Consider the following 24,836-nt stretch of genomic DNA (forward strand, 5'->3'; position numbering starts at 1 on the left):
TTACTGATAATCTTCTAAATATCAGAAAATCGGCTGAATGGATATGAAAACGGTAAAACTCAACTGTTTAACTCTAGGGGAGTGGTAAAATGAGCCTATTTCCAAAAAAAAAAAAAAAAAAAAAAGTGGTGTATCCCTTTAAGGTCAACCCAAAGAGTCTATCAGGCCAATGACTCATTGGTAAATAGAGAGATGTGTTACAAACTTTATTACATTGAGTGTTGCCCTTTTTAGTAATGTATTAATGTTTTCACATACTTTATTAAGTATACTTTAAACTTAAAAAAGTAATCAAAAGTAATCGTTTAAAGTAATCATTAATAATAAACAATAATCCTGTATATTACATTTAATGGGACAGTCTCATTTAGTTAAACCGCCAATTATAATCGCAATGGTTAGCAAAAGTCGCCTTTAGGATTGTATATTAATATATTTCTGCCTCATACAGTGATCAGAATTCCCATTGAATCACAATTGTAAGTAATTTTAGACACTCGCTGGTGCGTTGTTTTAAATGTAAACGTAATGTTGAAGTTAGCTGGTAGCCTGATTTAAAAAAAACATGGGAAATGAGCATTGGTGTTGACCCTCCCCACACACCAAGTTAATGACCACTCCTTAAAGGGATAGTTCACTTTGAAATAAATTTTTGGCATGTTTTAGCTTACCTCAATGGCATTCAATATGTAGGTGTCTTTGATTCTGGAGTAGTTTCAATTTTGATATTTTTAGGTCAAACCGTTCTTTTCTGTCAGTCATATAATGCAGGTCTAATGGTTCCCACCTCAATGAGCATGCACAGAGAAGTCCAAATTAAAAATGATTTAATGACTTGTAAATGTAAGTACACATTGATGGCCTAAGACACTTCCGTCTGCGCATGCACTGGAAAGCACCATAAGTGATCTCTCACCGTAAGTATGTCACTCATTGTTTACACAGAACAGATATTGTAGGTATGACGGCTATTTAAAATTGGGATGTTTAAACCGTCGTAAAAGAAAACAGTTATGTATGTTCGTACAAACTCATCCGGGAGTTTTCACTTTCTAAACTCACTAAACTTTCGACCATTTGTTAACATAACGGTTGTTACATGGGTTGCCAGAGACAGCCAACCAGGAAAAAAAAAGAAAAGTGGTTTAGCATTACCCTTAGGCCAGGTTTCACAGACGGGTCTTAAATTAAGCCAGGATTAGGTCTTAGTACAAATAGGATATTTAAGTAGCTTTTATAAACGTGCCTTTGGAAAAAAAAAATCATTACTGGTGTGCATCTTGAGACAGAACAATGGCACTGACATATTTCAAGATATGCCAGTGTAAGTGAATTTCAGTTAAAACAGCTAAAACATGTATTTTAATCCAAAGCTAGACTTAAGCCTTGTCTGTGAAACAGGGGGTTAATGTTTTTTTTAAGGTTAGAAGTCATGTGTGTCATGCCAGCTACAGAAGTTGTAACACTGCCAGAAAAAAAAGGTGTGTGTTGAAATGCTGTAAGATTAATGGTTTGAGCATGTACAAGATAGCCTAAGAAGTTTGTGGCAAATCATAAAGTTCTAAACGAACTGATGCAGTTACATTCATGCGGTTTCATTGTAGGCCTACGATGTGAAAGTCAAAAATTGTGCACATCCACTCTAATCTAGACGAACACTGCAGAGTAATAATAGCATTTTGGCGGATAATGAGTTGTGTGCACCACTGCGATACGAACAAACGATGGAAAGCCATTGTGTTTGTGAATAGCTGTGGTACATTTACTGCTGAATTCAAACAATTTGACTGTAATTTAATGGTTTTCTTGTGTGAATGTGGTTAATGTCACAGCTGAATGTGTCAAACCTGTACTCATCAGGGGTTGAAGCACACTGCTGAGATTTTCCATTACAGAGATGGCGGTCATTGTTTTTAACTAGCTGTCATCCAGCTTCTCCTGGTTTTATTAGCAGAAATGGTAGGAGGTGTGATGCTGCCTAATATATAGGGGCAAAGAGAATAACCAGAAGGTCCTCTAAGCTCTACATCCCTTCATTCAAAGAACCAAGTCAAATCACTGACAGTGACTGTCCTCAAACCAGACTGAATTTATGAAAGCAGCCTCCCTTTAATTCAAGTTGTTTTTGTCAGTCCCCAACTCTTGAACTTTCACATTATATCTAAATAATTTCCTTTCTTTGACAGTCCTCTTTCAGTTCCTATAACAGGTAACTGAAACTTCACTGTTATTGGAACACTCTCATCCTTCACAGAAATACCTTGTAATCAGCAAGTGGTTTCACAGACAGTCATTGACTGACAAGTAGTTTCAATTATTATAATTTGTAACTCACTGCCCTATATACATTGTACCTTTCACTATGGGGCAATGAAAATAACATTGCCAGGTTTGCCTTCTATTATCCGTCACATTTCATTTCCAGTGTTCACTATTTGTATTTACTTACTAATATTTCTTAGATATTTCACTTGTGAACATGCAAAATGTTTAAGGATTCTTAATAGCTCGTGCAAGAGAACAAACCATACAACTGTGTTTTTTTTTTATTTTTATAATAAATATCTGGGATTTTAATTTACAATAATTTAACCATAATCAATTATCATTAGATTATTAAATTCCTCGTATGTGGTTCCTCTGTCATTCCCTCAGGTTCATAGAAGACCTTTAGTTAATACAGTTAAAGATTTGCTGTTAACTGGTTTTGGATATCAGACAAAACCCTCCTGGCTGGTTTTGGAAACCAGACATAACAAATATCTTCTGACGGGGTCTGGTAAACAGACATGATCCAATATTCATGGTGTGGAGATTTGATTTAACATTTTACATTTGTAGTTGGGAGGATGTTGGCATGATCTAACACATGGCAATGCCTTCCAAACACATTGCTATTAATTTGTGTTTACTAGGGATATTAATGATTAATCGATTGTCAACAATAATTTAAATCGATAGAAATGATCATAGATTATGCAATGTCATGCACATGCCACGAAACACGTAAAGAGTGCACGTAAAAAATTAAGAGTGCACGCTGGAGTTATTTTTGGGAGCATTTTAATTTAAAAGGCTAAAGTTACACCTTCATGAGCCTACACCTTCAAGTTTGCATGAGCATTCCCACACAGCCTTTTGTTTTGTGCAAATGTAAGTTGTAATATTGTGTTTATTTTGTGTAGGACTATATATATATATATATATATATATCTCAATTCATCTCATATATGATGCATTTGGTTAAAAATTAATGCCGTATAAAGCACGCCGGTGATCATCTTCCGCACATGCAGCTCAAACAGCAATGCACAACTAATAATAACTACGTATGATTAGGACATGCCATTATAAAGGGAACAATTTTGTAATAATACCTTGTGAATTATTTGGGTTTAATTGCCGTGTTTCAGCGCATTGCTCCAGGAAGAGTGCATTCACAACAAGAGTTACACATTCTGAATAGCACATAACTTAGTTCAAGTTCACTTGTGCATTTGCGTCATTTTGTGCAGATATCATTTGTAATATTTTGTATATATCTGATTAATCTCACATAGGATGCGAAAAGAGCTTCAGCTGACCGATGTTCATTCAGCAAATGCAGCTCAAACAGAACAAAAATCATTGTGAATTCATTGGGTTGTTTGCAAGCAGCAGAAAGCTGCCTTATGTGACACACATATAGAGTAAACCCAAGTGTTGTTTACTGTGCATAATAGCACCAAATTAACCCACGTTCCATTTTCTATCATGTGATGTGCATGTCTGTGATGATGTAACATGAAAGCAAATGAACAGAATCAAGTTGAGTGAGAAACCAGGAGCAATCCCGCTCAGACTCGGATGCCAAAAAAAAAAAAAACAGGCCCAGTGAAGAAAAACCCTTTAAATCGATATTAAATCGAAAATCGATTATCAGTGATGAATCAAGCATCAAAAGCAATTGGTGGTGCTCACCTTCAATATAGAGAGGCTCCACCACATCATGGTTGATCAGCTCAAAGTTCTCATGGCCGATCCAGTGCTCGACATTGCGCTTGCGGCCAGTGAAGAAATTATCCACAACAGTCACCTCATGACCATCCATCATCAGCTTATCAGTTAAGTGGGAGCCCACAAATCCTGCCCCACCGGTGATCTACCAGAGGAAATAATTTCATAAGCCAAAATTATTGACGTATATAGCGTCATACATGACTTTTTACTATTTACTTAAGTTTGAGAAACATTTTAATTAGTGCTGTCAAACGATTCAAATATTTAATTGTGATTAATCACATTAATGGCATAGTTAACTTGCGATTAATTGTCATTTTAATGCTCTTATCAACAGGGAAAAGTGGATCGGCTTGCTTTGTGCAATTTTTTTCTTTTTTTTTTCTTTTTTTTTAAATTGAAAACAACATTGGCATATACAATGTTCAATTTCACACTAACTTTCTCACTTGGAGCAAATAATCTCTCACACAATGTAACATTGTCCAATAAAATGGATCAATAAAGGTGAAAAATACTGACAAGGTCCTGATACTGACGACGGGGCGGAGAATTCGCATGAGCTGTGTGTGAGTGTGTGCGTGTAGTGGTATTTCAGAATGGACGTGCTGCGATGATAATAGCTTAGTTCACAACGACAAAACACACAGATCACTTTGGTCTTGTCAATGGAACCATTTGGCAACTTTTTATAAGTAAACTTTCCATTTAGAATCTTATTGGCATCCATGTCGGCGTCTCACGCTCGTCATCCACTCAAAACATAACGTTAATCAACTATTTGGCCGTCTCACAAGGCCAAACAAGTGTGTGCGTCATGCCTGTTGTTTTGTTTCCGGTCTAGCTAGATCCGCTTGCGCTTTAAAGCAATAAAAGCAATAAAACGTCCTCGCACGGCGCAAGCCATTGAAATGAATGGCTTTTGTAGCGCAGCGTCGCGCATGCCGCATCCTGTTGCAAAAGCATGTGAAAAAAAACTACAAAAGTTTGCTAGGCCAAAAAGACCATTAATCGCGCAATAAAAAAAAAAATGTACGGCGTTAAAATGGGTTTCATTAACGCCGTTAAGAACGCGTTTAACTGACAGCCCTAATTTTAATAAGTTGCAATCAGGTGGGTTTAAATAGCATGGGGCTAAATCAGCACAGGGAGTAATCAGACAAATTTGAGCAGGGTTTCTACTCCCTACTGTTCCTCGTTTCCTCAATGCTTCTACATACTTCCACTCTCAATTATCTGTGTGCAACAAAGCCTATTGAAAAGCTCCCTCTGAAATAACTTGTAAATTTCCCAGCTGCCAAATTGGTTATGCTTCAATTTGACACGGTAACCTTATAACTATAACCTTATAACTATAACCTTAACCTTACGCAGGAGATTTTATTTAATAACATTTCAATTGGAGGAAGAAAAATGCCAGCGATCTATCAAAAAGTGGAAAATGAACAAAATGTCAAAATGTCAATAAACTATGATGACCACCTGTATGCCATATCTTACAGACAGACAGACATGCATTATTGAAGAAGCAGTTCTGCACACCAAAGGAGACTTGAGAAAAAAAAAAAAAAAAAAAAAATCCTCACCAAAATCCTCTTTCGGTCCTTCTCGGATAAGAATTTTACAGGTGGGTACTTCTGGGTAAAACTGTAGAATAAAAGAAAACCTTAAATGAGCAAGATTGAAGAGTATTTAGATGTGTCTTCTATATGTCAAAGGCACCACACTATTCAAATCACACACAAAGGCATTAAAAAAAAATAATTTTAGCTGATGAAAATTATCCACATTTAAACTTTCCATTCTTCTTGCTACTCTATCAACACATTCCAGGACAAATTCACCTGTAAGTATTGGATATGTCAGTATTTGAGCACAGAAACTCAATAACTCTAGGGGGATGACTCTGTGCTTGTGATTCTCCAATCCAATTATTCTTGAGTTTCTCAGCTCAGACACAGAGATATTGTAGATATTCTCCCAAGTCCCCAGAAAACTGAAAACACTGAAAACCTCATCAGTGATTATTTCAATTGTCTCACTGGTCCGAAAAGAGGACACAGTTCCATAGAGATAACTCTGGTCAGGGTTTTTCCTTTTCGTTTTTCTTTTTTGTATGCACACACTGAAACCTCGTACTAGAAAAACCTACTAATCCATGTAGAAAAAAGTAGTTTTCTTAATATGATATGGTTTAATTGCCTTGAATTCCTTAATCCTGTTTCAATGTCTGTGGTTTGTGTTGCTGTAGCTATATTTGTGTCTTGCATGTAGAGATCCTTTAGTACTGTCATGCGAGCGAGCATCACTTCCAGACAGAAAACCTATGTGCAATCTCTACACTCTTAAAAAATGTATATATATATATATATATATACACAATAAACATATAATTTATGTTTTTCACAATAAGAAAACAGCATAGTTATACTAAGAACTGTTCACTGAAAGATTATTTGATTATTTGTTTGGTATATTTATTATTACCAAAAATGGAAAAACACAGTAAAAAAAAGGGGGGGGGGGCTTAGATTAGAGACAAACTCAAAAATACACCCTAATAAAATACAAGGAAGCTGTGAATTGATGTATTTGTTGAAAAAAAAAAAATGGACCTCAGTACATGCTGATAATGCTAGTGAAACCCTGTTACAAATGTCTATCAAGGAACTGTTTCTGTTACTTTTCCCAAACTAATTTGAAAAGTAGGTTCATTTCACACAGCTGCCATGACACTTGTGCCTTCTTGATGAATATCCTAACACAAGTAATAAACTCTGAGATTATGTCAGTGCCGGGTTTAGTCGGGGCCCAGGGACAATCAAACAGCATCAAGTAATCTCCTTTAGGTCTGGCTGAGATGCGGCAAAGTAAAGAGAAAAACACAGCCACTCTCTCCGGAGACCTCACACCTCATCACTGAGGATTGACAAAATATCATGCTGCAATTTTAACACCCATCATGACATGCCAATCAAAGCACATTGTGCTGCAGCTTCCTGTCTCTTCCTCTATTCAACCCTGCTTACACTTCTCCAGACTGGCTGTTTTATGACACTTCCTTCGTAATTACCGGTTGTGAAAGGTGCTCATGTCATTTCTAACCTATTCAACTAATTACTTGCTCATCACGGCTTTTTTTCTCACAACTGCACAATATACAGTGAGGAAAATAAGTATTTGAACACCCTGCAATTTTGCAAGTTCTCCAACTTAGAAATCATGGAGGGGTCTGAAATTGTCATCGTAGGTGCATGTCCACTGTGAAAAAATCCGAAATCACAATATATTATTTTTTTAAAGTATTTATTAGTATGATACAGCTGCAAATAAGTATTTGAACACCTGTATATCAGCTAGAATGCTGACCCTAAAAGGATAAATTAGATGCACTTGTTTGAGGTTGTTAGCTGCATACAGTAAAGACACCTGTCCACCCCATACAATCAATACGAATCCAACTACTAACATGGCCAAGACCAAAGAGCTGTCCAAAGTCACAAGAGACAAAATTGAAACTATAGCATAGTGTGCAGGTGAAAAACATACCTAAGCTCAAGTTCCCGTATCTTCTCCTTGAGAGGTGCCACTGCCTGTGAGGAACAGAGTGAGATATGACAGTGAGAACAGGTCAGGAAGGGCAAAAAATAAATAAATAAATAAAAATACATGAGACAGAGTAAGAAAGAGAACAGGAAAAGAGATGATCAGAGAGATGTATAGAGAGACAGGAGACTGCATTAATTTCCCAGTTGAGACTGAGACATTTAAAGCCTAAGGAAAACAGAACAGATAAAATGACAGAAATGTATGTCTGACTTAGACACAGTCGTCAGGCACGATCAAACTGATCTGAGAACAGCTGTAAGGTTATGTGAAAATGAGGTGAAAATCCATATTTAAATTGTGTTTATAGTTCTATGTGGCGTTTGTAATATGCTTTAAGACTAACCATGTGCAAATTCATAAGTCAATCAACACCATTACTGAGCATTTTCACCTTAAAACTGCAGTGAACCAAAGACAGTCTCAAACCTCTTTTTGAAATTACTGGTGTTTCTGAGATCAAAAACTACCTTGTATCCAATCACATCAACGTGCGACTATCAACGAGTGGATCTCTGAGGTGGTGTGAGTGAGTGGAGGCGGGGCTAATTTGCATATTCATAGAGCCGCATATAGTAAATGAAGCAAGGGTGTAGACATACATTCAAGCTACATTTTACATTTTTTTAAGGAAAATCTGTTTAAATGTGTAATTTCGGTGATCAAAGAGGAGTTTCATAAAATAAAATTATTGACTACAGGGCTATAAAAGATTATTAATCTTGTAATCAGAACTCTTTCTTTCATAAAGCCACTAATAAGAAGAATGTGAGGCCTGCACCAAATAATAATAAAAAAAAAATTCAGGACTGACTACAGCCTGTTTCTGATACATGTAATTAACTTTGATCAATTTAACCAATTAGCATAACATGTAATTTATCTGATTCCTTTAATTAATTTAAGCATTATCCCTAATTATAAGTCATGTTCAATAAGTAATCCGAACTTCATTAACATTCCGAATGACAGTTAAAACATCAGACATTCGCCCCAGAACAACAAGATTTCAAATCTGGGTCGAAGGACATTTCCAAACTGTAACACTTCTTTAAATGAAATATCAAACATCAGACAGGAGAATAAATGTCATCGTTTCTAAAAGCTATCGGAGATGCTGACAAACATGCCTCAGTATGTGTTGACATGCTTTGAACCTTAAGGTCAGACAGATATGACAAAAGCAGTTTCTAATGAGCTTCTGCGGGTGATAAGCAGACATTTGGGATCTATAATGAAACGATAGAGATTGCAGTTATAGCACTGACTTTTAACGTGTAGTATGTACAAACAAATCAGCCTTAGTCAAATTTAATGGGTTTCATCCAGCTTCAAACACTTTCGCAAACATGCTGCATGGAAATAATAAATATGACAAACTAAAGATATAGCAATCTACACGGTGGTTTTCAAACGGTTCTGGGTGGTTCCTTATACAAGCCCAAGTCTCTATGAGATTCTGGTGGCAAGTAACGGTTGGCTAGTAACCCTGTTTTGTCATCCACCAGGTGAAAATGGTACATCTGTTATGTTTAAGAGCGATCAGGTTACCTCACCTCAACAAGCCGCTTGATTTGAGGTATCATTCACGCCAATAGCACTATGGTACGGGAGGAGTTACAATGTGTCAAATTTTAAAAAGCAACATGAAGAGTTATTAGTTTGTTGTGTACTAGGATATTTAAACAGAAAAAATAATAATGAGGATTTGATCCATATTGAACTAATTGGAGAGTGAAATGTTGATTCTGTACGCACTGACAGGTGTGTTGGAAGGGCTTGGTGACGTCTGCCAAGAAAAAAAAAGTTTAGCATTTTAATGAAACCCTCTAAAACCAATCATTTTTTGAGAACTGACGAATCAATAATAATCATTATATGTTTTTACTTAATCTAAAGTTGGTGATATTTGTGGCAGCTGCTATGCATATGAAAAAAACAAAACAAAAATAATTGTGTACATGAACAGAAAAGGCTAAATGGCATTATAAAATCCTGATAAAGGTAACCAATTATCTCTAAAAAGACTTATAAACAAGTGGGAATGCACAGATGTTTAAACTTGACACTTAAGGAACAGATGGTTAATGTTCCAGGTTTTATCAAATCAAGCACCAGTAAAAATAGCCTCCTTGCGTTTTATGTCACGCAATGTTATTTTAAAATTATTTTTATATACAGCACTGGTAAATTTAAAAAAAACATATAAAAAAATCTATATATAAAATATGAAGAAAGAACAAAACACTAAACTTGGTTAAGGTTTTTATCTGACTAAATTATTTGGTAACTACAGCTAGTTATTTTATTTTAATATGCAAAAAAAAAAAAGATGAAGATATATATTTTTTTCTAGGCACGACATCACTTTTGGCCACTACTATGTACTGTATATACCTGTTGTTTTTAGAAAACAGCTTAAAAGGCCCATCATTCACAACAAGGGTATATTTATATATCTATATGTATATCAATAGCCAACAATAGGCCTTAATGCTGGAATACACTACACAACTTTTGACCAGTTTTTTTTTTTTTTTTTGCCGTCAAGCCGAGGCAATGTGATTTGCCGAAAGTCAAATGAGTCGAAGTTGACCCATTTTAGAGAAAACTGCATAGTGTAATGGACATTTTAAGACAATTTTAAAACACATATTATTTCCATTTGTAATGTGTCTACTAGTAAAGAGGTTGGCTGTGTCCAGAACAACTTACACTAACAAGTCTGGTAGTGTGTGATCTTCAGTTGTTTATGATTTGATGTATGATGCCTAGTGTTTTAAAATCTGTTCAAGTTGTGTACTCTTTTCAAATAACAAAGACTGGGAAACATCACACATGTAGCCAGGACAGGATCACAAGCAGAGAAACTGTGTTTTGGGGGTTCCAAGCAGAGCATAACAACATAACATAAGATCACCACAGCTTGTTAGTAGCCCCCTGACTATGAAACGTAATTGCTATCGAAGGCACGTGTAATTAAAATCTTAATTATATTGCGCTCTTGGGTAGCTGCACAATGTTTCGAGAGAGCTTGAAGTGTGAATACCAGCTGTTAGGTTTATATATAGTTTCCAGTAATACTGAGGTAGGTGATCATAAAAAAACGGTGAAAAACTGAACAAAAAACACACAACTGTGTAAAAAAAAACATTGAAACTTGAAAGCAAACGCTTGTGTTAACAAACCTCATCTATCCTCTGTTCAATCTTCATTTCTCCGTGTTCCTGTATAGACCTGTGGGAAACAATAACAGACTGCTTTATCACAGCCACACAGATACACAAACATTCACACTAGCACAGCAGAGCAGCTTACTGGAGCACACAATACTCTCCCTCAGCTCAGTCTGGACATATGATGAAGACGCTCAGAGTCAACAGTGCCACATGCCTGAAGTTGATCTATAATAAAGCTAGTTTTTAATCAATCTCCCTCTTTGGCTTCGAGTCACAGCCCAGTGAACAGGACTAATCTCTGTTTCTGATTAATGCACAGTGCAGTGGTCCTTCACAGGGGGCTTGAGATATGTGGGCTTCGCAATACTTAAAGACAAGGGCCGCTCAGTATCGATGCCCCATGAAATGTGACCGTTTCAAACACCAGTCACCAACAATATACTACATATCAATACATAGGAAGATAAGATAACAAGAAAGAACAGGATTTGATTTTATTCTTCTTGAAATTATTTTAATGTGGAACGTGAGTGTTGCATTAAATATCACTGGAAACTAATATTTTAAGTCCCCCTGTAGTTAAAATCCAGCTTTTAATGTCAATCAACACCATTTCTGAGTATTTTCACCTTAAGGGTCCCCTGACATGGGGTTATTTTATTATTTTATAATGTTTCCTGGGTTGCCCTTATAATGTTAGTATGTTTTTAGATCAAAAATAGTCATAATTTAGAAATAAAAGGCAATTTTCCTAGCATGATTTTAGCCTCTGATTTGTATGCTCTGTCTGAAGGGGCGTGTCTGCTGTGGGATTCAATGTAGCCAGCCACTGCTGTGATTGGCTGACATGCTTGCATATGAAATAGCTATGTATTACATGCGAAACTTTCTCGAATACTTTTACAACAGCTATTATAGGTTTTTACCATTACAGCTATGGAGATTAACGAATCGTGAGCTTTTTTTAAGTATTTAGATCTATTCCCATCACATAAAATGTTGCCGTGATGAACACTGAGCAAGCAGAGGACAGTCTGTTGATCGCGAGAATGAAGATCTTATCATTGCAATGCAGTTTCTTCTCTTTCACCAATGCAGACACGATGATGTACATACAGTAAGAGCTTCGTTGTGCAATGTGCGTCATTGATTTCATAACTAGTTGTCCAGATAAACTTGTGCTGTGTGGAAAGATTGTTCTTTGATCGCTTTCTGTATAATTTGTTCAGAATTTAAATAAGATTATTTTCATCCTGCTAAAAGAAACGATGAGAAGTTGATATTTTAGTCACTTGACATACTGATGCATAAACAGTATTGAATGGTTTTGAGAGAAAGATTAACTTACCTGTCTGAACTCAAACAATTAGGCTACACATCAGAAATTGTTGCTTGGTAGCTCGATCGATTTATTTTTTTAGACGTTCATCGAGTTGAGGAAACAGTCGTCGGTGAAATGTTTGTGAAAATTTCATGTTAGGGGACCTTTAAAACAGCAGTGAACCAGAGACAGTCTCAAAAACTCATGTTGAAATCACTGCTGTTTCTGACATCACAAACTACCTTGTAACCAATCACATCATCGAGTGGATCTCTGAGGTGGCGTGAGTGAGTGGACGCGGGGCTAATCACACCAAGAACCGTGTATACTAAATGAAGCAAGGATGTAGAGTTACATTCAAGCTATTTTTAGGCATGAAAAAAATAATCAAGGAAAAAACATTTAATTATGTCATTTGTTTTTGACCAAAGATGAGTTTTAACTAAGGAATACAATTTGACTACAGGGGGACTTTAAGAGTCAATATTGATTTCATTTGGACTGTTTACATATTCTGCACTGTCTACATTCTTTCCAGCAAAATCAATTCATTGCAAAGGGTGTCGCAATATACCAGTATTGACGATGACCAGGATATTTATAAAAGAAAGAAAGGAAAAAAAAAAATATATATATATATAAATATATAGTGTCTGATTGACACTGATGTTGTCTGGTTGACATAGGTTGTGCTATCGCACCTTGGCTCTTGTTGCCAGCCATCACAAAATAAAAAAAAGAAGACACAGAGTGTACCTATCACAAAACCATGTTAAAGTAATTGACAGACAAAAGCGTGACGCTCTATATCCGGCCAGAGTGGGATTTTTTTGGATTCTGTAAAAAAGACACCCCATTGACACGCAAGTATGCAGGCAGTGCATCTGTGCACAACGCTGGTATATCTGACATCTACTAGTTTTTCCAACATTTACAGAACAGATACATTTTTTAGCAGCAGACTGAGCTTGCAAATACAAGAAGATCAAAATATATCATAATTACCTCATATTTGTGTAGGTTCCCCAGACAGCTAAAAGAAGAAGACATGAAACATCAGTACCAAACCTAAAACATTGATTCTCCAAACACAGAGACACAGTTTTACATTCATATCCATTACAACATTGTTAATAAAAAACAAGTCGACGGTCGGCCAATGTCAGGCCGTTTTGAGAGTTGGTCTGCTTTTTTGGGCCAATTCGGCATGTTGAATCGGTATAGGGCCGTCGGTGAGAGAAAGAACTCTGATTGGTTGTTTAGCTTAGAGAATGAGTGCACAAGAAATGCAAAAGTGACGAAAGCGATCAAAAAAGTCAAGACCACAGTTCTCACCAGTTTTGAAAAATGCTACAAAAACAAAAAACGGGTGTTAAGCTGCAAAGTGGAGACAGACAACACACTTTTTTTTTTTTTTGCTTTTTATAAGCAAACGACCCCCACAAATATGTGCTGAAATTCACTACTGCACAGATCAAAATTAACAAATATATTAAACGAGGGTTTTGTAAGCTCACAATAAATTACACAAATACACCCTATAATTCAAATGCGCACATTAAACGCAATATATGAATCTCACTTTTAATACGTTTTTCACCATTTATATGCAGTTTGATCGGTTACATCAAGCTCTAATGATGTCACGCAGAAACTCTTACAAAACGAAAACAAACACTCGACACTTAAAATTCATGAAAGCATCTCTACTAATTATGATGACCTCACTGTTTGAAGCATCTGTTATGGGAAAGCAACACATGTTGGCGTGAAAAATAAAGAGTTTCTCAAAGGATAAGAACACAGTCTAATGAATAAGTATGGACACTGATGAGTCGCTGATGTTATAATGGGGCACACGGAAGATTTTAAACACAGAAGATGAAAATAGCTCAAAAGCTCTCCTGCAATTAATTAACTGATGCTAACATCGTCTTTTATAATGTGCAACACATACACATCCCTTAAAATCTCAAACATGTAGTTTAGTGCTTCATGGACCTTTAAAGATGTAAAGGAGAGGCAGTTCATAAGGCAAGTCTGCTCCAATCTCGAAGGCAATACGAACAAACACACCCACATAAATGATATAGGCTTAGCCTAAAGTTAAAACTTCTATCAACAATATTAACATGATATATGTAATATCACAATCAAGTACCTCTTCAAGATCAGGACGGGCAACGACGGGCCATTTTTGAGTGTTGGTTGGCTTAGTTTTTCAGTGTGTTCTTCACCGTTGGCTCCAACCAATCAATAAACTATCTAATCAAAGTACACGCATGCAGAAAAAAATAATCTGAATTGGGTATGTAAGATCTAACCTTCATAAATAAATCATTATTTGAATAACATTAATAATGTAAACATCTGCCCTTTACTCATTCCTCTTTATAACATGCACAAGGATACATATCGAAAGAAAATTACTCACACCTGCCAATACACATCAAACAGCTGAGTAGAAATTGAGCAAGTGAAAATCACAACCATAAATAACAAACAATCCTCCCTGCACACTTGCTCCAGGCACGTTTTGTCAACAACAGCTTACTGTTATTTGTTTCAAATGAGGGGGTGAACTTGACCCCCCAAAAAAGAGAGAATACAATAGAAGAGGAATCTAAGGCAAAAGGTGAGTGTAAACTGAAGGTCTGTAATTATGCAAATCCCTCTGTTCCCAATCTGGCCAGTTCTTTCCCAGAGGCTTTGCTGGTGTCACCGCAAATTCCTGTGTGCAGCGTGATTTATGGCAGGCTGTATTGTGCATGGCCAGCTTGCTGTATGCCATCCCACCTGATGCCATGCCAATGCAAATATGAAAGGAGAAAAAATAATCTGAATCTATTTGAGGGGGAAGTCTGATAAAATAGGGGGGACCATAACAATTGAAGAGGAATATTGTGGTAATGCAACTTTTCACTCAGATTTTCTTCTTTTGTGTTCCTCAGAATAAATTAATACTGGTTTGGAACGACATTAGAGATTTCCAATGTTTGAGTGCCTCATGCCTTTAAAGTGGAAGTGAAGTCAAGTCTACATTATTTAGACTTGACTAACAGATTTCCACTCTAATCAAAATTATATAACAAACAAAATGTATACCACATTTAAAAAACAATGTAACCACAATATATGCAACCATAAAAAAAAAATTGTTATGGCTTTTGTAGAAAGGGCACCGCCATCTTGCAACACGACGACCTGTGACATCACAGGCTTGGTTGTAAAACAACAGAGAGACAGTTTAAAAGAGACAGTTTAAGACAGACAGTGGAGGACAGACAGTGAAAGATGGAAACTGGAAAGCCACAGGGCATCCAAAGACAAAGGGGATTTCCATAACACAAGAGTAGATGTTAAAACTTTATGCTGATTTGTACTAGACTTTCGCCAAGATAAGCAAAACTAAGACGTAGCTTTACAGTCAACTATGCTTCTCCATCCATTTACACTTCTTTCCACAGGGTGGTGTGACTCCCCTTCTGTCCGGCGTTAACGGCTGCAGTGTCCTTGGCGTGTCAGCACACACGACCACCTCACCTAGGTGGAGGAATATTGTCTTCTAAAACAGGCGGCAACTTATTGGTCATACTACGCTTACCTTCCAATGCCAAAGCCAAACATCGCAGTAGTTGGTCATGGCGCCAAGTAAACCCACCTTGGCTAAGAGCCACCTTACATCTTGTCAAAATGTGCTTTAATGTGTCAGATGATGAACACAAAGGACAAGAGGGATCCTCTCCTAGACACAGGATTAGGTTCAATGGTGATGGGAGAACATCATAAGTTGACCTGATAAGGAAACTGATCCTAATCTCTTCCATTGACCAAAGGCCTTGTTGTAGTCATGAATGTCATGTCATCCATGTATGCTCTGATAGGTGGTAGTCACATCCCAGAAGCCAAGCGCTCTCCTTCTACTACCCATCTTGATGCCCTAATGAATACTTCTATTGCCATGGTAAAAGCCAGTGGAGAAATTGCCATTATTCCAACCTCTAAGCATTGCCATGCAGAGCTGAATTTTGGAGTAGAGAAACTAAATTGCAAATCTCCAAAATAGGCTTTTGGAGAACAACTCGGCTCCAGGGTGGACAGTGGTGGGTACGCAGGTAATGGCTCCTCTTCTAGATAGTCAAGGCAGTGGAGGGGGAAACAATTTACGTCTCTGACGAATCGGGTATAAAAGACACACTCCCAAACACTGTTTAGTGGGCCCCCATGCCCCTCGAGTTCAGACGGTCCCGCAGGTCAAAGGCACAAACTAAGGCAAGACATTTACTCGCCACACTTGTACACTCGCACTGTAATCACCCACTCATATCGAACTAGGACTTTTGCTCATAGCTTCAACAGGGTCCTCGTCTTCAGTAAAACTCAGAAACTCAGAGGCAGGGACAGGAACGGAATCCTTAGTGTGTTTGGACTCCCAGGCAGCTTGAAAGATGAACGGCAAAAGACGTGACTGGTGTTGAGAAACCAGAACATCACCAAACATCAGAATGGCATGTACACACAGGATAACAATCTTCGGATTCGTGGAGGGGATAACTCAAAAGACAGCAAAAGAACTGGACAACTGTATGGTGACAAGCGGGAGTGGTTTCAAGAGAACAGAATGTCACAATGTCAGTTCGAACATCACAATGTCAGTTCGAAGCAAACAATCAGAATGGTGTGTACTCACAGGAACAGGACTTTCAGATTCATGGAGGTGATAGGTGATAACTCAGAGACAGAAAGAGAACTGGACAACTGGATGGTGACAGCTTGACTTGTTCAGAACATCACAATGTCAGTTCGAAGCAAACAATCATCAGAATGGCCACTGATAGACGAAATGAATGCCGTCCAATACCCACAACAACACATACAATGGAATTAAATGACATTCATAAATTGAAGGTTTTCAGATTAAAAAAGTGTTAAGAAAACAGAAAATAAAAAAAACAAATACACAACGCCTCAAATGACAAAAAACTAATGAAAACACAAACAATACCAAGGAGATTGGCAGCTAAAGTTCACTTGATTTCATCCAAAAAGAGTTCTTGATTCACAATACATCTCAAAACAAATGAAGTTCTTTATTTAACGCAGGTTTTTTAACACACGTTTTTGTAGAAAGTAATCAATTTCACCAGAAGAGAAAGGAGGGGTGAAAAGCAAGAAAGAAAATAATTGCAATTTGCAACACGCGATTGACTCGCTCGTTGTGTGTGTTTGTATGTTGAGAAGAACCTTCTCAACTGCGTTGCAGAGAACCTTCAGGGCCTGGAAAAGAGTTTGGAAACTGGGTGTGAGGTTAAAAGATGATGGACATCAGTGTTAAATTTTAATACCTGTGGCAGGTGAAACAGGCTGGAGTCATGTTGCAACAGGCAGGCAAACCACAGAGCTTAATTCTTCCGTCACTTTACGATCATACATGGTCAGCACACACAGAAAATCCAGCAACAAATAGCAGCAACTGGCCTTCGGGCAGCGTGTGTCCCACATAAACTGCACGTTTTGATTCTCTTTTATACCATTTGCCCTTTACTTTATCATTGGTTTCAGTCCATTTGGAAAATTAGACAGTGTGGATTTTTATCTGTATCACAACAACTTTTAGAAATGGAAGCTTCTGAAAGAGCTTAAGTGAACAGGAAATAAAATAATGCAGACTTTAAAACATGTCCAATTGGCTTTATGCACAGCTGCACAACTTCCTGAACTATTCATCAGTTTGTCCAATAATGGCAGACAGGAAACAAAGGAGCTGGCTGAAGTTCAGGAAGTAGAATAGCTGTGCATAAAGCCCATAACATCTGGTCAAGTCCTTAGTTGTAGTGGCTGAATTATTTTTTTGTGCTGCCAGTCAGTAGGCATGAAAATTATGTTTTGGGGCAGGTGCGCAGCAGAGGAGGACTGGTTTGTCAAGGTCATTCTCTCTGTGAACAACTCTATGAGTCCTGGGGGCTCTTTAGGGATCAAACAAAACTGGAACAGTCATTTCTCAAAGTAGCAGTCCACATGACCCAAATTCATTTTTCTGAATTTCTCCATCCTGGTTTTGGAGTCTCTAGTGATGTTCGGACTACATAATATGTGTAAGTGATTGCAGTTGTGTTTCTAATGTCTTGGCTGAGTATTAACTAACGCTCAGGTTAATGGATTTTTTACTGTATTTTAAAGCAATGTACAACACAGTTTGCAAGGGCCTTAAAGTGATTTACATAAAGGGATAGTTTTTCTAACCCTTTTAAATATGTCATGTTTTGTGTCAAATTCTTAAAAATCCATTAATTTAATTATTATCTAATGTAATAAATAAAGCAATACATTCAGTCTAATAGTATCAGCAAAAGTAGTCTTTACACTCCAGAGCACAAGCTGCATCTAGATTTTACAGAGTTTCATACTGGTCAGAGATGGCATGTTTGCAATATTCATGATCATTCACACCTTGCATAGAGCCTTTCTAACAGAAAAATCAAAATCAATATAATTTTACGTGAACGAGTGGGCAGGATGATTTTCAAATAGTTTTGAAGCAAAAAATTCAAGGCTACAACATCCAATTTTTTTGAAAAGTTTTTTTTTTTTTTTTATTAAAACCAAAGATGTTCAGTGATTGTAAAGAGCAGGGACACGTTTGTGTGAATTTTGTTTTGAGATTTCACCAGAACGAACAGTGAGTCTCTGCATCAGCCTATAGTGCTAGACTGAAGAGCTTGTTTGTGAAGCACGAGTGCCAGGAGAAAACTGTTGCCTTCTGCCACTCATAACAGCAGCAACAAGCACTCGGCATGATTTCAAAAACAACAGATTCCAGCGCAAGTTAGCCTCTTATTTAACAGAAATGAATGAATCGCCAATCAACTAGAGGTGTATCTTTTGTATAAGGTGCATCTGTGCTGCCAGATGTTTAAAAACGTGGTGGGAACATAAACGAGTCAATTACACTTATGGCAAAAAAAAAAAAAAAAAAAAATGAAAACAAAATAACTAAAACTGTAACATTTTTATTTAATTATATTTTAAAACAACAGAAGATTTTTGATCTAAAAAAGAGAGTGGTTATGTTTGTTAAAACCTTAAGTAAAACGCCCCTTCATTAATATGAAGAAAAACACAGACCCCGCACCACACTCCCAAATAAAATAATACTCCATGACCTTTTTTTTTGCAAAAATTGTAAAACTTAACACATTGTATTTATTAAATTTAATTTTATGATTTCAGTTAATTGGACATGTTTGAATTTAACCATTAAAATGGGAAAAGACGGAATTTGGAATAATAATAATAATAAAATGGATTTCATAAGCTCTAAAAATATGCACATTTTTGTTCCAGCTTTTAATAAATTGATGTTAAATTGAATTGGGAGAGAAAAAAAATTCATAGGGCTCTAACTTTACATTTAAAGTTCTACATCTTCAACCAAAATGACGATGTGGCCAATACAAACCGGTTATAAATTACTGCAGATTGAAGCTGGCACAAGAGTCAGGCTGATTTTGAGAGGATTATCCCAGAAAGGGCATCAAATCCTCTAGAGATGCGGAGCATGGACAGGGGAAAGACAGGGATGCCACCAGGAGGTTAGGGCAAAGACAAAACTTAAATAAGAGTGAACAAACAAACAAACAGATTTTAGTGAAAACAAAACCCTGTAAATCCCCTAAATGGCAGAAAAAACTATAACCAATTGGACAAAAACAACTTAATGCAATCTTAATAACAAACTATTTTGAAATGAACTGTATCATATGCAATTCCATAACTAGGTCGAATCCCCTGTATTCCTTAACAGCGAGGAAACTAGGTTACGGGTTCTTGTGGCAATTTGAATGTGTCCAATGGCAGCTCAGATGGGCTGAATTGATGTCAATGAAAACTCTAAAAGTCACAGGTGATCTGGGGATATAGCAAAGACTAGCAGGGTTCATTTAGCATGGAGGAGATAAATGGATTGCATTAGTGAAGAGGAAATTGTCAGAAGGGGAAAATGTGCGAGTATTACCAATAGCGGTGCATGACATGCTCCCGTATGTCTCTCAGGATCTAAGTACATTGCAAAGGCAAAGTTCGTTCACAGAATCATTCTTTTTCTAGTGAAAAAGTTAAGCATCTATGGTCTTGTAGACACAAAGTTCTGTGGCTTTTTGGTGACTTTCTGCTCTATGGTGCAGAATGTTTAAAGATATGTGACATGCTGTGCGCACTGCTGTGCTTTACTAAGAAATAGCCAGAGCACTGACCATTAGCCGATTGATTTTCAATGATCCTCTGTAATCTCCTGCTTTAATCTCCATCTCTGAGGCTTTAGACACATAAACCAACACTTCACAGCATTGACCCCCATGAAGCCTCATGGAAACCTCAGCTGGTAACTGGTCTCCTCCTTTGTCATGCATCGATCGTACTCAGGATTAACATGCAAATCATGAGTGGCTGACTGAGAGATATATAAATCTTATAATATGACTTCTTATGTAAACAAAAGCACCATGATTTCTACAAAGACTGTGATTTATTAAAATAAATATAAGCGGCATGTTTGCAAATGATATGTTTGCGAAAATGGGGGCACCTTGATGTGTTTAAAACAATTTAACCCTATAACAACAAACTCACACAAATCTTACCATTACAGACTGTTAACATCTATCACGAACAAAGCAAATAGACCTAAGTATTGATTTAAAAAAAAAATCTCAAATCAACCTTATATCTTTACAGAGCTATTGGTTGTGATATATGATGTATAGCTCTGCAGCGTCTTTACGTGAATTCAACTAACAAAAAGTAATATACTATATTTAAAAAAATATGCATTACAATTATACTCGACTTTCGTGCAAAAATATCATTCTATTAATTCAGCAAAAAAGTCACGCCGTGACGCATCTATCTACCTGTCACACGTCTTCACATGATGACAATTCGCAGCTAAGAGTTCACCAAACTTGAACTGGAATGCAGCAAAATGCAAAACTTTTTGCAGGAGCTTGTGTTTGTGGTCTTGACACATTCACATGCATATTAATGGAAGTCAATAGAATGAAAAGTGTAGTGTGACTGGCCCTTTAACACAAAGGATAAAGTAATAGTTATCCATTCTTCTTTGAATGTTCTGCCTACTTTATTGTCTTCTGTGTATCCGAATAACTCATTGTATCATTGTGTTCATGACCCCCTTACTTGCACCAACACTGACCACCAGATTTCACTGCTTCCCATTATGAATGGCTGTAGGGGCCGAAAAATATTTAAACATATAAAAGCGTGAATAGGCTTTATGTCCTAATCAAAAGACTTGCCCTGTCTAAATACCCACACTTGCAGTCTTGGCCACTTGAGAGTGAAATGCAGGTGACAGGAAGGAAGTGTGCAAGATTGTCCCGTCAACGCCAAATCCACACTATCTTGTACTTCGGAGCTAATACATTACCCAAATTATCGAGAAAAAAAAATAGATATGTATACATACACATATGGCAGTTTCCCATGTATCGAAAATGGAATTGCATATCGATATTTTTCAAAGTATCATCGAAGTTGGAAATTCCACTATCGTAACAAGACTAGTGAGAAAATAGAAAAGGGGCTGTAACTTAAGTGGCTCAAAGTAGCCTACACAAACATTGTTTATGCAGTGCAAAACATAATACAATTATTCATGCCAATGATGGCTACATAATACTTTTTCAGAACTGAAAGAGAGCTTAATCACACACTGAAATTTTCCAATCTAATTTTTACATGCATTATGCTTGTCCTCCTACCAAAGCTGAATTACAGCAAATCCATTTGCTACTCTGTTCTGTACAGCTTTCGGTAGTCTGTAAAAACCTACCTCAGATTTCTTGTCAAATCGATTTGTACTGTCAATTCCAAAGCTCTTTGCCATTTTAGATGCGTTTTGTGTCTTTTTTGCTGCATTAATACAGAAAACCAATGTTGCCGCTCAGTCTTTTTGCCACTTTGTGGGCGTAATCGCAGTCAATCCAGCTGATGGTGATGTCACACACATAACCTCTATTTTAGCATTTATGCTGCGAGTAAACCAGTTTTGTCAGTTTTGTCAGTGGAAGATTAATTGAATTTGTTTTTTCACAGTTCAGCAGATAGATGTCTTGTGCAATTTTGTATTTTACAATAAGGAGACTGACTGACCATCTGACTGACCATCTTTCGCAACATTCATGCCTGAGAACCTTTTGTAAAATAAATTATTTTTCAATAAATACGGTTAATACTTGCATCATTTTCTTTTATAATTGCTTTATACCAATGTTTTTTTCCCGTTTTATTGTTGCCTAAAATAGGCTATATAAAGAGATAACCGGAGTAGCCAGAGCGTGCTCAGTGACGCGATCAAGTACACTCTGTTCCATTTGCAGAAAAACCAGACTTGCTGAGTCGGACTTGGCAAGTCTGAACTACCAAGGACGCAAGTCCGAAGTCTGCGTACTTGGTATTGAGAAACGCCTAATATCTCTCTGCTTACATGAACTTTCAGTGCTGCAACTTTGCAGATAATGTTCATGCACCAACAGCAACATTACACAATATCTAAAATGAAAAAAGTGAAATCGCAATCAACCACCCCTTTAATTGATATGATTCAGTGACACTGGAAACCTTGCAAAGTACCACTATATATTTTTGTTTGTTTGTTTGTTTGTGGTGGGGATAGTGGGGTGGGGTATTACCACAAGTATTTGGGCATGTACCAATAGGAATACCATGCCATGTACCAAGATATTCTATGAAGTGTCAGTAAAATACCATGCTTCAGTTGGATCACCAGATACTAAACTGGGACTCAAAACTTTATGGGAAGGAGGCTAGATATAGATTTCCTTAACTTTCCATTATCAAAATAGTTTGAAAATACACTTTTCGCAATGTTATTAAAGTAAAACATTTTAAAGGAGATATTTCCAAGTTCCCCACTATCGCAGAAACAAAGTAGAGCAGATAGACAGCAAGTAGGTATGTTTCATCTCATGTCAGTTTGTCACTTATTGTAATAATTTATACTCACAGGCGATGTAAGCAATGAGAGCGAGGGCGATCAGGATCTTCATCATTCTTCTGTTAATGACTGTGATCATCCAGCTCATCCGCATCATCCTCCAGCACACACGGCATTGAGCTCTTCCTCACATCTATCACATACTCATATACTTTACATGAGATTCAAGCCTGGTGCTTACAAATAAACACTGGCGACGCGTTTCAGTATTTTGTTCCCAAATACAAACGATAAATGAGTTATACCCTATTTATGTGGTGTTAAAGTTTTTTTTATATTAACAGCAGCTGCACGAAGCTAAATATGCTAAGTTATTCTCAAAACAATGTCCGCATCAAAACAAAATATGTAAGTAAGTTACTCCAGCGCGTTTATGTTAAACAGGTGAATCCAGTTTATCGCTTAAAGAAAGTAAAACGGCATCTTGGTTAAGAATTATTTCTCTTAGCAATGTAGCGTCATGACTGTGGACCTGTAGCTAGAGATGCTAACTAACTACTGTAATATGCAGTATAACTGGGTTCTGTTTAAATCCTGTAGGTAATCCAATGTTTACTGTTTACGATCATTTAAAGTCATTTATAAAGAGACCATCGGAGTATATATTTAGCGATAAAGCGATAAAACGTCTCCACACTAGATGTTTAGAGCAGGATAACATAAGCGATGCTTTCTGCTGTCGATTAATCACCCTGCCGCGATAGCAAGTAATTAAAACTATTTTGTTTTCTGCTCAAATAGACGCATCTGTCTGACGAGCTCGTGTAAACAATTTTATTTTTTATTTCTAGTATGCGTAAATATAAAAAGACGTAGGCTTTATCGATATGATTTCTTGTGCGTTGTCAGGGGAAAGCAATCGAGCACAAATTTGTTCACCTTGAGAACAGTGGCCCATTCATGAATAACATGAGTGGAGCGATGGTAAAAAGTTCAGTGATTTTCCGCTTTGACTCATACACCCTTGTGCTTTATTTGACTTTATTTGTTGGTTTCTGTACATATTGTTTACTCTTTTTTTTCCCCCCAGCACAATTTCCAAAGGCAATTTGCATAAACTGCATATGTCAGTTCTCAACTGAAAACTTCTGGATCAAACAATAGAGTGTGTAAAATGAACAAGCACTTTTGAATTTTCAGTTTACATGTAACATTTCTACAAAAATAAATGTATAATTACAAATGTAGGTTTTCTTCGGTGCATTACAGTTTTGACTTTTCCTAGTAAATTTGATCTGCAGTAAGCACAATGTAATAAGCACAATGAAGAAGATTCTGAGGAGTACAGTCCTTTTTCATAAATCCAACATAAACATTTAGGAAATCTCGGGAGCTAGAATAATCCACAACCACATTAAGCAAATATTACACAAAACACTGAACACTTGAGGATTTAAATACAATGGAGAGCTAAATTAATTGAACAGATGTGTGTAATTATAGGAGCTATATGTAAACTAATAGGCCCAGGGAACACAGGCAAACCAGAGGGAAAACCGATCTGTTACACAGTATATGCCCTCTCCCAAAAGGCAGGCAGCCAGCCAGCCAGGCTAACAGACAGACGGATGGTTAGACGGATGATAGAGACACAGACAGACAGACAGACAGACAGAATGTATAACATCTTAAGAGATCATTTCTCACCTGTGCAGAATGGTGAACAGGGTTTGACCTCTCCAAGCTCAACATTGTG

The 24,836-nt window shown here is 36.9% G+C and overlaps 1 protein-coding gene across 2 annotated transcripts in view; it reads right to left on the reverse strand.

The window, feature by feature from the left end:
• uxs1 (UDP-glucuronate decarboxylase 1) overlaps window positions 1-23,828 on the reverse strand; it is a 59,299-nt gene extending 35,471 nt beyond the window's left edge. The window contains exons 1-6 of one of the 2 annotated variants that reach the window (XM_039655806.2): window positions 23,150-23,828; window positions 13,111-13,138; window positions 10,794-10,842; window positions 7,549-7,592; window positions 5,586-5,646; window positions 3,961-4,141 (exon numbers count right to left, since the gene is read on the reverse strand). In XM_039655806.2, coding sequence (XP_039511740.1) covers window positions 3,961-4,141; window positions 5,586-5,646; window positions 7,549-7,592; window positions 10,794-10,842; window positions 13,111-13,138; window positions 23,150-23,237 — 451 coding nt within the window. In that variant the 5' untranslated portion in view covers window positions 23,238-23,828. Of the gene's footprint in view, window positions 1-3,960; window positions 4,142-5,585; window positions 5,647-7,548; window positions 7,593-10,793; window positions 10,843-13,110; window positions 13,139-14,266; window positions 14,286-23,149 lie in introns of those variants that run through there. The other variant, XM_089133328.1, reaches the window with a different exon arrangement.
• Window positions 23,829-24,836: the final 1,008 nt, after the last annotated feature.

This window comes from Pimephales promelas, chromosome 7 (genome assembly GCF_988280905.1).
Source record: "Pimephales promelas chromosome 7, fPimPro1.hap1.1, whole genome shotgun sequence".
Classification (NCBI taxonomy): domain Eukaryota; kingdom Metazoa; phylum Chordata; class Actinopteri; order Cypriniformes; family Leuciscidae; genus Pimephales; species Pimephales promelas.